The sequence below is a fragment of the Silene latifolia genome, chromosome 9 (genome assembly GCF_048544455.1).
Source record: "Silene latifolia isolate original U9 population chromosome 9, ASM4854445v1, whole genome shotgun sequence".
NCBI lineage: Eukaryota > Viridiplantae > Streptophyta > Magnoliopsida > Caryophyllales > Caryophyllaceae > Silene > Silene latifolia.
This window is the reverse complement of record NC_133534.1, coordinates 192,139,243-192,155,025: the sequence shown is the minus strand read 5'-3', so window position 1 is coordinate 192,155,025 and position 15,783 is coordinate 192,139,243. Positions and strand designations below refer to the sequence as shown.

The window sequence follows — 15,783 nt, the reverse complement described above, 5'->3', positions numbered from 1 at the left end:
TTTGTGTGTGTTAAAACGGTTGTGTAGCGTTGTACCAGAATGAAAGTGGCATGCTTATGAGACACCACACGGTTAATATGACTTGTTTACTCTTTACCTAACCATTCGTTTTCTCTTTCACCATCGTTAGTAGTTAGTTAGTTAGTTACATACACCCACCATCTATTAGGCCATGCCTACTTAGTACTTACCATATTGTGTTATAGTACCTACCTTCATGTTAATATGTGCTTGTTTTTCATTGTTAGTTATTCCGTTTTTGGTATTCTACCTACCTTAGTTACATTTCTTATATTAAAGAAATTATAGTAAATTTTAACCGGTTATCGGAGAACAAGGTAGAAAAGAGAAGATGAATATCAATTGTAAAGGATAATCCATCACCCATCAGGGTAATTTATCGGATTTGTTTTGTTTGTATTTCTCTCTTTTTTTAGTGGGTGTGTGTGAAAAATGTGGACGGCAAACTTGAAATAAGACGAAAAATATGCAAAATTTAGTAAAATTGTGTGCGAGATGTAGGATGTCCCTCACCATTTTAGCTATTCAAAGTTACAAACTTGATTTGTAAACGTTAAAACTCCTAAAATAATTAAGATTATTATATATTGACAAATATACATCAATGTAACATATATAGTTTTCAACAAAAAAGAAAAAAAAAACTTCCGATCAGTATTTTAATGTTGAAAATTTTGAAGCAAAATCGAAACACGGTACGGCGAATGTGAAACAAACTATCTCTTGGACTGTTGGATATTACTCCGTATTCATTAACGGACGATTTTACACAATTATCATAATTAAGATTTAAACCTCAATAAATTATCTTAAAGATTGCCCAATAAATTCAAACTGCCCTTTAATTTTGGCATTTGATTTGATTTGTTTCAACGTAACCTGTAAATTAACTCCATGTCAATCTACCTCTGTATAGTTTTCAATGTAAATAATGTAACTACATACATAATGCCAATCTACATGTGTTCTTAATTGTATGAAATTAATTTCCTTGAGTCTACCTTAATAATCAGTTTGTCACCCTCCTAACAAATCCAAAATCACAACCTAATATTTCAATCTTATCTTAATTTAAATTTAAAACTAACCGAAATGACGTCATTAAAAAAATAAAAAATAAAATAAAGAGAGTTTCTAATCTAACTGCCACAGTTTCGGAGTTTGGTGAAAGCAGCCGTTGAATAACGTAATTTAATAAGGGAAATTCAAAAGCGGAAACAAATGGAATTTATTAACCAAAAAAACCAACCAAACAAAAAGCCGTTATGGAAATTTGTAGATCAGTTATATTATTAAACCTAAACCCCCACACCAACAGCGCATTCAGTTATAACTCCTTCCTTATTTCCACCTCTCTCCCCTGACCCCTCTTTATATAACTTTCACATTCACAATTCACAATTCTCAATCTCATCTCATCTCTATATCTCATTTCATATTTTTACAAATCTCGGAACGTTCATATTCTCTATTAACGTTGTAATCGTGAACGTTCATCATGGTACCGGAGAAGACCGGACGAGGGGAGGTTGTTTCGGATCGGGTGAAGGGGTCATGGACGCCACAAGAGGATGCCACTTTGACCAAATTGGTGGAACAGCATGGTCCTAGAAATTGGACGGCTATTAGTATGGGCATTCCGGGCCGGTCTGGTAAATCTTGTAGACTCAGATGGTGTAACCAACTGAGCCCAGATGTGCAGCACCGGCCCTTTAGCCCAGTTGAGGATGAGAAAATAATTAAAGCCCATGCGATACACGGCAATAAGTGGGCTACTATAGCCCGCTTATTACCCGGGAGAACAGACAATGCGATCAAGAATCATTGGAATTCCACCCTACGCAAAAAGAGGGCAGGGGATACCTCTGACTCGGGGGAGTCAAAGCGCCCACGGGTCGAGGACCCGCCCGAGTTGCCCGAGTTGGGTCTGGTGGGGTTGGGTCAGGAACAAGAGGAGGAGAGTGTGGTGGAGAAATCAGATGGGCCTGAAACGGTGCTGACGTTGCTGCCACCAGGAGGGAATGTGGTTATGCCACGTGGAGGCGAGGATGAAGGCGATGATGAGGTGAAGAAGGGTATAGATGAATTTGACGGAGGTGAAAAGATGGTGAGATATAGCAGCATAGGAAGAGAAGAGACGACATGTTGGATGAATTTGATGCAGAAAATGATAGCAGAAGAGGTTAAGAATTATATTGATAGGCTTTTGATTAAGAGTAAAAATGATGATGGTCCGATTTCAGAATTACAGTTACTTCATGATCAGAAATAACTGCATTGCCTTTTTTTCCTCGAAAAAGATTGTTTTTACTATTACTAGGTTTTAAGGACGGTCATCTTTTTAAATGAGGTTGTAGAGATTTTCGGGTTCCAGTGAATCAACTTGTTCATTGGTATAATGCGAGAAATAATTTCGATATGAATTATGTTAAGTAGCTTGTTGCAAGAACTAATTCAATAATTACACAATTGCTACTCCGTATGATTTTTGAGCCTACGATGCAGGATATATAGGCGGCATGGCACAACAAATGCACGCATGTAGCCTAGTGCGAACATGGTCATTCGATAAAAATTACAAATACCAATGTATAAAGTGCAATTTTTAAACATCTGAAACCCTCAAAAACCTAATCGGAAAACCCAAAAGATCTTGTCTTTATTAGGTTCTGTTAACCGAATCGTCTGGCAAAGACGTTCGGTACACCGCACCGTAACGTTTTATATGCATCGGAGGTTCATAATTTTAGTACAATGGTTAGCTAAAAAGAAGTTTTATTTTTTTTTAAAAAGTTAGACAAAAAAATGTAATATAACGTTGGAAATTTGGAATCCATTTGTTTGATTTTCCAAGTACATCCAACTATGGGAGAAGTTACAGACAACCAAAGTAAGCATCAATTCATTGATCGAAGCCTCAATCAATTTGTATACATATCAAAAGAAGACTACCAAAGTTTGAAGGATGGAAAACTATTGTCCTTCTACAATCATAAGCAAGCTACTGTCATTAAAGTCAAAATTAAGCTGCCCCAAACTGCAGATATGGAGGAATTGCAATCAATGTTAGAGGACTCCGAAGATTGGAAGAAGATAGATCAAAACACACCAGCTACACAACCTGTTACTCAGGAAGAAGCAACCATTCGCAATTTTCCAGAGGTACACAATCCTACTCTTATACCGTCATCTTTTCCAATTTCGTTGTCAATTGCAACCGGTTTTACAAACTCCGACTTATCGTATACGGGGAAGATGAAAGGAGGAAGGTATGCTTTGTTGATAATCATAAAATAGTTATGAGAAAATACAATAGGAGTCTGAAACCTAAACCAGCTATAAACAAAGCTCGATGCTTGTCTTCTTCAGTCTTTGAAAGGATAAGGAGTAGAACTAAGACCTTGAAGAAAAGCACTTTCTCATCTTTGATTCTGTCGAGTGACGGCTCAAGCCTTTGTGCTTTTAACCCTCTCTCTCAATTCCCCCGCTCCGTCATGTAAAATAATACAACCGAAGCTCGATGGAATGTTTAATGGCCTCTAATCTTAAGAGAAAGATAGAGGATATTTCATTACCAGGGGAAAAGGAATTTGAATCCCGACATCACAAAGCTATGAAATTGGAGGGCAGTCAATCACATTTATATAGCACTACCGAAGTTCTAAAACAGGGTGAGGTGGCGACCCATCAACGGCCACCCGGGAAAAAATGAAGCTTCTGAGTTGGAATTGTCAAGGATTAGGAGGGGTGGACTCCTTGACAATTCCGTATTTATCATGGTTAGTCCACTCGCATCATCCTACTATAGTTTTTCTACAAGAAACTAAAACCTCAATTACAAAAAGAATAAACAAAACTCGTCATCTCAAGTTTCATAAATTTTGTGGAGTCGATTCACAAGGACTCAAAGGAGGACTTCTACTTCTATGGAATTCAGAGATCAATCTTTTTCCCATCACTACTGACCCACACTTTATTCTTTGTAAATTTGTAACCTCGGAGGGTATTAATACATACATAATATTCCTATATGGGGCGCCTGCTGTCTCGGATCGACAAAGAATATGGAATGCCTTATTGTCATTCATATATGAATATTCTGAGCTCCTTATAATAGGCGATTTCAATCAAGTAGAATATATTGTCGATAAGATTGGAGGATCTACTGATATTCAAGGATGGCAAGATTTCATCTCGTGGAGATTAATGTCAAAATTGCAAGAGCTACCCTATCAAGGACCTCAATTTACGTGGACCAACAACAGGGAAGGTGACGAATTAATTCTTGAACGGTTGGACAGAGCTTATGCGTCTAATTCATGGAGTTGTATATTTCCTGAAGCTCGTCTATGGCATTATCCAATTGCTACTTCTGATCATGCTGTTATTATGTTAGAGACCAGCCCAGCTAGAAAAAGAAAAAAGACTCCGTATAGAATAGATAACTGGTGTTTACAACAAAAGGATATTGAGGACTTGGTTAATACTAACTGGAAAATACCATTTGGGGGATCTCATATGTATTCATTGTCCGAAAATTGGCGATATTAGATTCAAAATTATGAACTGGTACTACAAAGACAACCATAATTATGGCATAAACGGAGGGATATCAACTGTGATCTCATGAACTCACCGTAGCGATCACTCGATTCTGACGAGAGCAATAATCATTTGAAGAATTCCTTAACAAGGGAAGCTAAAATTAAACATGATTTTTGGCTTCAAAGAGCAAAAGTTCGATATGCACAAGAGGGTCATGCTCCTACCAAGTACTTGTTCCAGAAAGCAAGAGCCATCAAAAAGCGAAATAACATTGGGGCTTTGAAAGATAATGAAGGTAATTGGTGTTATAATGAATCTCGGTTAAGGACCTTATTGTACAAAGATTTTCATTCTATTTACAAAGTGAATACAAGCATGGCTCCTACACCACAACAATCTTTTAGTGCTCTAGACTCTTTGCCTCTCAAATCCCTTACAGTTGATCAAAGCCAGTGGCTAGATAGCCCGTTCACAGCAGAGGAGGTTAGGGATGCAGTTTTCTCTATTGGTGATAATAAATCTCCTGGAATAGACGGATTCACCTCTGCTTTCTTTAAACGATTCGCACACGAGAGAAGCATGTCACTACTGCAGTACTAAAATTTCTTAATTCAGGGCACATCCTAAAAGAATGGAACCAAACTCTCATCACCTTAGTCCCAAAGATTGCTAACCCTGAAACGGTCTCACAGCTTAGACCTATTAGCCTATGTAATGTCTTATATAAAGTTGCATCCAAATGTTTGGCCAAGAGACTCCGGAGCGTGTTGCCAGATATCAGTTCCGAATCCCAGAATGCTTTTGTCAAAGGAAGACTCATATATGACAATTGTTTAATTGCTCATGAAATAATGACGTATATCAATCGGCAGACTAGAGGAACAACTTTGTTATTTGGCAATGAAGCTTGATATGAACAAAGCTTTTGACGAGTTTCATGGCCGTTTCTTTGTTATCTTCTTCAGAGGCATGGTTTCTCCAGCAAATGGCAACAACTCATTATGGAAACCGTCACCACAGTTTCTTATCGTATTCTTATCAATGGCGAGCCGACCGACTATTTTAACCCTAAATGTGGAATTCGCCAAGGTGATCCAATCTCCCCCTATTTATTTATTATCTGCATGAACTGTTTATCTCTTATGCTCGACAAGGCGCAGATCAACAAAGATATTCAAGGTATAAAGCTCTCACGATATAATATCCCGATCACACACTTGTTATATGCAGATGACTCATTACTTTGTTTCAAAGCTTCACCATCAAGTTGTATGGCAATTAAACAGATCATTACAGAATTTGAAGAAGTATCAGGCCAGATGGTTAATTATGCTAAATCTTATATAAAGTATAGCCCTAATGCTCCACCTGACTTTAGGCAGTATCTAAGTGCTTTGCTTCGTATACAATCCAAGGACAACTTTGGAGTATACCGGAGTACCGGTGACATTGGACGCAACAAAGTAGCTTCGTTCTGTTACCTTTTGGACAGGGTGACAAATAAGCTAACCTTGTGGAATTCTCTCAACCTCTCACAATCGGCTAAACTGGTATTGATTAATGTTGCTCATTGCATCTCTTAATCATATAATGTCAATATTCAAGTTACCACAGGGAATTACTTCAAAGATTGAATCAGCCATTACTACATTTTGGTGGTCATCTTCCTGCAAAAAGAGAGCTATACACTGGTATCAAACAATGTTTTGAATTTGCCAAAACAGTCTGGTGGTTTACAATTAAGGAATATACATGTGATGAATCAAGCTCTACTGGCAAAGAACTATCACAGAGTAATGAATAACCCACAATTACTTCTCTCTAAGGTAATCAAAGCGAAGTACTCTAGAGATTGTGGTGTTATACCACCGCTCAAAAGCAATCATTATAGACCTTCATGGGGTTGGAAGAGTATTCTGAAAGCTGCACACAAGTTGCAAGATGGATTTGCATGGAAACTTGGTAATGGTGCAAAAGTCAACTTATTATCAGATCCTTGGATCAATGGGAACAAGCCCGTACTCGCAATCGAGCCACCACGTAAGCATCTCTTTCAATACGTTCGATTGTTAATAATGATGGCAGTTGGAATATGACAACACTAAGAAAATATTTCCAGCCTTCTTCGCTCCAATGCATTATTACCATGGAACCACCCAACATTAATACTGATGATTTCATTTATTGGAAATATACCCTTGATGGACATTATATAGTGTGCTCCGCTTACAAGGCTCTTACCTCAGAACAAGTTAAAATAGATGCAAATGTCCCTATGCAGTTTTGGCGCCATCTGTGGAAGCTTAGGCTACACCCATGTTGCAAAGTTTTTATATGGAAATTGATGCACAACGCTCTACCGACAAAAGACCTCCTTATAAAGAAAGGCTTACAATTACCATCATACTGTGTTTTATGCAACAGGTATCCTGAAACAGCGGATCACTTATTTCGGCATTGTGAAACGACTCAACGCATATGGAGAAGTGGAGAGCTAGGGCTACGTGCGTCTATAAATCAACAGATAGCTCTACAAAAATGGATGTCAGATTTTGTCATTTACTTTTTAAAGAATGACCGCGGGAGCTCTCAATACTGTACAACGATGTTCTGTTCTACATTGTGGGCTATTTGGTTAGCCAGGAATGATATGGAGTTCCTAAGAAGCATGTTACTCCACACCAAATTCTTAATCGAAGTAAGGAGCTTACACATGAACAACTGCGTTTATTCAAAGAACGAGAAGACACACAAGCAAATATCGGATAATGGACTCAGAGGTAAATTCACAGATTATGAAGGCCATCGTATACAAGTTGCGGCAATGCAAGGAAAGCATTATGGAATTACAGGAATAGCTTGGTTTTCTGAAAATACTACGGAAATTCAAGGCAAAACAATAAAGTCGTCTTCCCCCATTCATGCGCTATCAATGTCACTTCTCATGGCAATGCAATGGGCACTACAACACAACTATTTGGAAGCTAGCTTTCTTATACCGTCTCAACAACTAATTGAAGCTCTCAACCATTACAACAATATTCCGGTGCATATTTGTAATACAATAGACAAGATTAGGGAGTCTAGCTACAGGTTTCATAAGTGTTGTTTTCACCTTTGTAGTAGCTTAGACGTCAGAATTGCTCACAAATTAGCAAATACGTGCTCAAAATGTAATCTTCATGACTAGGTACGGATGTAAATCACATATATATAAATCGATTTATTGTTGTCAAAAAAAAAAAAAAAATTAAATGATTGATGCTTACAAAATTAACCATTATCAGTTGGCCGAACCAATGATAGTTTTTAACGATGAGAGTTTTTCTCCATTTTCTAAAAAGAAATGGAAAGGCCATTTCCTTTCGGTGATCCAGATTGTATTCTGGCATCATCGAACGGTTCAAAATTTATGGGTTGGATAATAAGGTTTGGTGGAAAAAATATTAGTCAGTATTAAATGAGTTTAAGAGGGGAAATGGAGAGGAAATGGAAAGAAAGAAATGGAAAGAAAGAAATGGAGAGGATCCATTTTCGTTTTTAACCTTTAGGCAGGCAGTGTCTAACCATCTGAAACAATTCCCAGTTAGAGATAATGTTCATGGACTAGGTCTGTCTCATCCCACCGCTAACAAAGCGGACTTGGACAATATATTTTCCAAAATCTACAAAGGCCTAGCCCATGAACACGCCCAAAATCCATAAACCCGCATGTCCATGGGCCCAAAATACATAGTAGCCTAGCCCACGTCTAGTCTAAGTCCGCATTTGACCACCTCTATTCCCAATCGAAGGAAATTGCATCCAAGGCAAATCGTATTAGAGGTTTAATCAATCAAACGACTTGCGCAAAATGCCGTAAACCTCTACAGGTCATGTAAATATCTGAAACTTACATGATACTTCCTCTAATTCTCTAAGATGTTCCACATTATTCTGGAGGAGGTATTAAGAGGGATGAGATTGTGGAGGAAGCTGAATGAAAGTATGAGAAAGAACGTGGGATCAAACCATGGTAGAGCGTAGACTAATAAGAAAATTAAACATCTATGTGAATTTGTCATTTTTTAAAAAATGAAACGTCTTAAATAAGTGGAAGGGATAGGGGTTATGTTAGATTCCTAAATAAAAAATTTAACTCCTGATATTCATCATATTAATTCGATTCTCAGAAAATGAGTAATTAGGAATTTAGGATGGTACAGAAATAATCTAGCGCATGAAAACATTATCGAAAACAAAAAGCAAGGCTTAGACACATAAGCATTCTACCAAGTATAACACCAGGGACAAAATCAATTGATCCATGCCATGGCCAAGTACAACACACAGCATATGATACAACCATAGCACGCCTAATTGCTATTGCAGAATGATTGCATGGATCAGTTGATCTTGTCCACGATTTCATCAATCGCAACATCCCACTAAATTACGATAAAACCTACCGCAATTGCACAAAAAATTACAGGAAATAACAAATGCAGCACAAAGAAAACAGCCTTGCAGCGACAACGGAATTGATCAGTGACTCAAATCCACACCTCAATACACTCAAATGAAGTGAACAAAGTCCAAACATCATCCAATAGGGCAACAAGAATAACAATGATCAAAGCAAACAACTCCAAGATGAAAAGCAATTCCCCGCTAGAGTTTCAATGAAACTGATCATGGTTTATTTGAACGTTCAAGAAGCTAAAACTGTGCAACATTTGTGTAGTCCTAACTAAAAGTTACAAGCACAAGCTTTGGAAACAGAGGCCTAATCTAGTTACTCCGTATAAGTTACGGTGTACATGAATTCAGAATCCTAATATCTATATTTTGAAACATCAAATATCTTCAATCAAACAAAACCCTAAAACAATTGTTCAAAACATCAAAGCAAGAAAATGATAACATTCCACACATCATTAGGGCATGTTCAACACTCAAAACACGCATTATCATTTCAACTTGTAATCACAGTTTCACAATTGTTCGCAATTAATCAAACCACATACCGATAGTTTAGGTAAAGGAAAACATAAATAACAAACAAAAAGCTAATTCTAGTTTATGAAAGACGAATCCTAGGGATAGCGCATTGTCGCCATTCAAAACAAATGCTGATGACAACTACGAATTAATAATTACATTAACATAAACCAGAACCCGATAAAGCAGACAAATCCACACAAGAATTGATAAGATTTTCAACCCCAAATCAGCAATAACCTATTAATCAGTTGCTAATTAGATCATCTGATTCCAAACAAAAACGATAATCGCATGAAGTTGATAATAGCAAGTTAATTAATCAAAACAAACGAGAAAACCAGATGAAAAGCGAGAAATGAAGGAAACATTCGAGTTAAAAAAAGATCCAGTGTAGCAAAGTGAAAAGAGTACATTTATGTTTAAAACCTTAATCCCTAAGATAAGATCTAAAACAACAATAATAATAATAAGAAACAACTTGAAAACTAAACCAAGAAATAATAAGATGGCATCATCAGAGTGAAACATTCCATCATCATCATCATCTACTTGGATCTCTGTCTCATCTTTCGTCTCTTCCTCTTCAATCTCCTCATACGCTTCTTCTTCCACTGCAATTATAAGAAAACAATTCAATTAATTAGTATATTTAATCATAATAAAAAAAGAATGAATGAAAGATGTTGAAGTAATCGAGTGAGAATTTACCTTGGCTCTCATGGTGATGGGATTGAAAAAAGATCAAATATCAAAACCCTAATAAGTGTAGTGATAACTGCGGTGGATGTGAAATGGAAGAGGGGAAATATGAGGTAGTCGCGTCTTGTGTAGTCATTTATAGTGAAACCCTACATTTTAATTTATTGGACTTGTGGACTTCTATAACTCCAATGGGCTTCTGATGCGTTTTATTGAAATCGGAAAATCCAATAGCCGCAGAATAGCTCTGGAAAGTCTGACCAATAATGCGTGCCAAGTTCAGACTCAAAAGCACGACCAAGTTCGTGCGCGATTCTATTAGACTTTTTATTTGCGAAAGACCAACGAGCATTAGCAAGTTCGCTCACTCTCAACGATAATATTATATTATTATTGACTCATCTTTTTCGTTTCAATCACTCCTACAAGACTGCCTTTGCTTCTCCTACTTTAAGCTCAACACTCCCCCTCTTCCTACACATCTCCCCATCTGAATCCTCCCTCCTCATCTCGACACACAACCCCCACACTCCTCACTAACGTCGGCATTAATGTTAATTTTTAACATCCCTTCCTCCAGTTTCTTCCATCGTGCACCCTTCTCCCTTCCTCGTCTATCTCGAGTCTTGGCACCAGCATCGGAACTCCCCATACATTACTCCACTTCCCTTAGTTACTCCAATTTTATCTTGAAGGAAAATTGTTAGTTGAAATTATTATAACTAAGATAAGTTTACCATGAACGAAAAGAGGAGGGGCAAAAAATTGCTTGAAAAATACTGGATGATTAACTTTGCATGATGATCATGCAAAGATAGCGCTCGATTATGCCAAACAAGCAAATGTTATTTGGCTAGTAAATCAATTGACGTGTTGGATATGTGCCTTGAATTTGTTAGTCGCTGCTTCGAACGACTACGATGGGGGTTTGCACCCGAAACCTAAACGGTATCTGTTATCTGTATTGGGCTAAAGGTCTGTCTTGGCCTTAATAGGTCATTTTGTATTAGGTCTTGTACTATATAAACTTTCTAAGCCTTACCCTAGCAGTTATGCATATCAGAATCTGTAATACTCTTCACATATCAATAAAACTCTCATTCCTTCTGCCTTTGATACGGAATAGCGAGTTGGGATACGGGTCAATGAAGGAACAAATTCATCTAAAGTCGGAAATCAGTTTAATCATTCCCGAGAATTATTAAATGTATTTCGAGCTTTCATTGAATGTGTAAGCTTCATTCGATGTAGTAACTACTCAGAATATGAGCCCAAAATTAATATGGCTGCTCGAAACTTCAGATCAAACTGATTTCCTATTATTAAAATCAACATGGATAAAATACGAAGGGGCGATTCGTTTGATACAAAAGGTTGCTCGATACGTCAATGGGTACTTCAATGCCATGCACATCTTTAATATTAGTGGTGCAATGAATCGTTAATTAGTTTTCAATTTTTAATAGTAGTTTTAATTAGGCTTTTCCCTTTCTGTCTTTTGATTAGCAATTCGACTATATATAGCCCATAATGTAACCGTGTAAAACATATACATGGAATAGAAAAAAAAAAACTCTTTATCTCTCAATTGAACGTGGAAACGTTTGTTTGTGAAATCCAGATTATCGCGTACGATCCAAAATAGTGATAAATTAGGACGCGTCTCCTAGTTATTGCTCGATTGGAGCCAATAGATCTTGGTTAGCCAATCTCGTTCATCGAGTTATAGGTCTAACTTGGTGTCTGCTTATCCCAGTTACATTATTATGCATTATTCCGCTGTCAAATCGTATATGACCTACGGGCGTAGCTAACACATCGTTAGTAAACCACATAAATCTATGTGTTTCTTTCTTTATTTTTCTTTATTGTTTCTGTTATAACAAACTGGATCAGAGCCTTCGGGTTCCTGACCAGCGATAATTCCGTTAAAGATGTCGGCTATGAATGTGAAGATCGATCGCTTTGCGGGGAAGAACAATTTTAGTTTATGGCAGATCGAGATGCGTGCCTTGTTAAAGCAACAAGGGATATGGGCGCCGCTTTCGGCAAAGAAGACGGAAGGCACGACAACTGTCACCGCTGAGATGGCCACTCTGGAGGAGAAAGCATATTCAACGATTATGTTGTGTCTTGATGATGATGATATCATCACTGAAGTTGCAGAGGAAGAAACCGTGTCAGGTCTATCGAAAAAGCTTGAAACTCTTTATATGACGAAGTCTTTAACCAATAAGTTGCTTCTGAAGCAACGTCTCTTCAGTCTGAGAATGCAGAAATGTATGCCTCTTCGAGATCATTTAGGTCAGTTAAACACAATTCTACTAAAACTGTGTAATATTGATGTTAACGTAGAAGATGAGGATGTCACATTAATTCTGCTTAGAAGTGATTAGGAAATGTTTAGGGTTTTAAAAATGAGATTAGAAACTATTTCACACACACACACACACACACACACACACACACACACACACACACACACACACACACACACACACACACACACACACACACACACCACTCTCTTTAAACATAAAAAGAACCGCTGCAAAAATGCTAAAAACTGACCCACTCGACCGAGTAGAAATACGGAGTATTACAATAACAGGTTCCTGTTTTTTCTCTTTGCGACGGAATTTCCGTTGCATATGTTGACTCCAGGTTTGACTCTTAAGTATATGTCGTCCGTAGAAAAGAGTGTTGCGGCGGAAAATCCATCATAGAAATCAATATTTTGCAACGAAAATTCCAAAGCATATGTTGACTTTTGCTTTGACTTTGAATTTTTAAAAGCCGTCTCAAATCTGTTTGCTATGGAAAAATCCGTTGCAAGATTTTGTTGCTACGGAAAAACCGCCGAAGGTTGTCTTTTTGAGACCAATATTTGGGACGGACTGAATCCATCACAAATCCTTATTTGGCGACGGAGTGACCCTTTTTGTGACGGATTTTGCCATCGCTAAGTGGCCTTTTTTTTTGTAGTTCGATACATATCAAGTCTATGGGTCGGGGGTACAAATTGCTTTCTTAATTTACGCTTTAACGAGTCCCAAGAAGTAATTTTTGTCCTACCTGCTCGAGGCCTCTGGTATTTCAGACTTTCGAACCAAAGAGATGCTCCTTGTCTTAACTTAAGGATGACATACTTACAACGCTTCTCATCATCCAGGTCCTTGAAGTCGAATATCCGATCTATCTTATGCTCCCACCCCAAGTAGTCCTCCAGATCAGATCCTCCAACGAACTCTCTGTAATCTTAAACTCATCCACCGGACGAGGTTGTTCTCCTCTCTTCGACTGCCACCGTGGCCCACCTTCAAGGAGGCCCCTCAGTGCTTCACGTCAGTTGTTGAGAAATTGAGGGCCGTCGAAATTTGTTGTCATGGTCTTGGATCCAAACCAAGCTCTGATTACCACTAATGATACAAAAGTTAAGAACTTTCATAGTAGCGGAAGGAAGAACAGAGGAAACGTGAGTCTCTTAAGTCACGTTTCCCCGTGTTCTTGCTTCCGCTACTACGATAACAAGAAAAAGATATAGGAAAACAATCTTATCATCTGCATCATTGAACGACGCAACAATCTACTCATAATACTTATGAATTACATCTCTGTTTTTGGTGCCCAAAATCAGAGGACACCGTCTTATCACAATATGAAATTCGATTAACCTAAACACTAATAAAGAATCAAATTTTTGTATTAGGAAAGCGAAGTCGATTCGTTGTGATTTCATTATTGTCAATTCCTCTTCGTGCATATCAAATTCCGAACAAAGGCTAGGTTATTGGTCGATCGAAGTGTGTTCTTGTTAATGCAAGTCCATATATGACACCTTGTTTGCATTTATGACTGTCGTCTACCCTGTAATAGGAAACGGTTCTCTATGGGCATCCACATATGTACGCATGTGTTCATCATTGGAATCTCGACAGATAGAATCATTTTGCATAAGGTAATAGCCAAGTTAGTTCCTGCAGCAAATATAGGAAAACTATAATTGAATGCGCTTGTTTGAAGAGGTAAGCATTTGTTACAATATTGTCTTTGCTATTTTTCATCACACAAAGTTATTATTATGATGATACATATGTTTCTCTCTTCTAATTGTTTTAATTGAGTTACTATTTTTAGGGAAGTGTTGGTGCATATTTGAAAGGGAAACACAGAGGGCATGGGTACAATCACAAAGGATATGTATCGTCGACTCATCAAAAAAAGGACTAAGGCATGCGTTATATTGCAGAGAGGGGATAATCGACCTTCTATGAAGGGTGAGGCCATGATTTATCCCACCAAGAAAACCAAAGGAAAAGTTTGATACAAGGTTGAATGGGGATATCCCAAAGTCAATTTAGGTCATCCGGATGGGAGGTATTGTTGTTCAGGTGTCTTAAGATAGAGTCATAGGAGAAACTGATCAACAATTTATTATGAATGGTAGGAAAGAAGAAAGGATGTCGGGTAAAGGGGTAGTGGGAAGAGGGATGGACAAAATGGTATTAATGAAATGGGCAGGGAGTCAAGATCCCATTTCCCGTCTTTAATAATTTCCCGTCTTAAGGGAGCAAGGGGGGGACCAAGGGTCGTTCCAAAGATAAATGCTATAGCTATCACCAATGGACCACGTAAGAGAGGGTTGGAGGGAGGACCAGCCAATACTAATGCCCTTCCACACGTGAGAGCCACAACTAAAGGACGGGTGGGAAAGACTAGTGTGTAAATATTTACTATGGATGGCGATGGAGGCAAGGTTTCTTTTAAGCAGAAAATCTTCTAGGCAAGTTTGGTAGAATAACCATAGTTGAGGTAGCGGGCTTTTTCCTAATCCCAAGAACCCCACGAGCTTAGGTCACTCTTTTTTCATTTCTCGTGTGACGCCTTTGGCGATGATGAAATGACTTTGTCTTCTCTGGCAATACCTCTCCTACCGACTCTAATTGGGTTTCCTTCTTTTCCTCCCTTACTGCCTGATGGAGATCATCCCAAGCCTAACCCCCTGCTACCTGCCTTTTAATACTCATCAGGCCACCACCACTAGCACCCCCTAACACACTACCAATCTCAACCCAAATCATTGGGGCCCTCCTCCGCGTAATTGGTCCGAGATCAATGTGGATGCGGCCTTCTGTCCTTCCTCCTCCCTTTATAGCCTTGCGTGTGTTTCTCATTATTCCTTAGGTATGTGGAATCAGGGTTAGTCCTCTAGAGTCTTAGCCCGTTCTTCAAGGACATAAGTCATTGTTTAGGATGTTACCCATCTGTTACAAACACAAACACATATAGATAGTTTACATCACTTACATGATTATATGTATGTATAATGTATATGAGTATAATAATTGATCCAACTCACAATCTCACATACCTTGAACAAATTGCTTAATCGTTTGTCAAGCGTAGAAGATAATCGTTTATCACAAATTCTCATTTCTTTATCACAAATTCTAATTTATCAACATAGAAGATAATTTTTATCACAAAATTATAAAACCTCAACTATTCATGAATATAAATCTGCTATCATGATCA

The 15,783-nt window shown here is 38.0% G+C and overlaps 3 protein-coding genes and 1 long non-coding RNA gene across 4 annotated transcripts; 3 read left to right on the top strand and 1 right to left on the bottom strand.

Moving 5' to 3' along the window:
- Positions 1–1,364: 1,364 nt before the first annotated feature.
- Positions 1,365–2,453, top strand: LOC141598422 (uncharacterized). Its single transcript, XM_074418165.1, has one exon. The coding sequence runs from the start codon at positions 1,520–1,522 to the stop codon at positions 2,291–2,293; it is 774 nt and encodes a 257-aa protein (XP_074274266.1). The 5' UTR covers positions 1,365–1,519; the 3' UTR covers positions 2,294–2,453.
- A 433-nt stretch (positions 2,454–2,886) lies between these two features.
- LOC141602046 (uncharacterized) lies at positions 2,887–6,662 on the top strand. The gene is made up of 6 exons (XM_074422355.1): positions 2,887–3,241; positions 4,139–4,500; positions 4,663–5,159; positions 5,439–5,655; positions 5,853–6,116; positions 6,291–6,662. The coding sequence occupies exons 1-6, from the start codon at positions 2,887–2,889 to the stop codon at positions 6,660–6,662; spliced, it is 2,067 nt and encodes a 688-aa protein (XP_074278456.1).
- A 50-nt stretch (positions 6,663–6,712) lies between these two features.
- On the top strand, positions 6,713–7,756 carry LOC141602045 (uncharacterized). Its single transcript, XM_074422354.1, has one exon. It carries the CDS (start codon positions 6,713–6,715, stop codon positions 7,754–7,756), a length of 1,044 nt encoding a protein of 347 aa, XP_074278455.1.
- A 2,137-nt stretch (positions 7,757–9,893) lies between these two features.
- LOC141600331 (uncharacterized) lies at positions 9,894–10,376 on the bottom strand. The gene is made up of 2 exons (XR_012524290.1): positions 10,258–10,376; positions 9,894–10,160 (listed from the first exon to the last, which is right to left on the bottom strand). It is a non-coding gene; the product is annotated as an uncharacterized LOC141600331 (long non-coding RNA).
- Between the last annotated feature and the right edge of the window lie 5,407 nt (positions 10,377–15,783).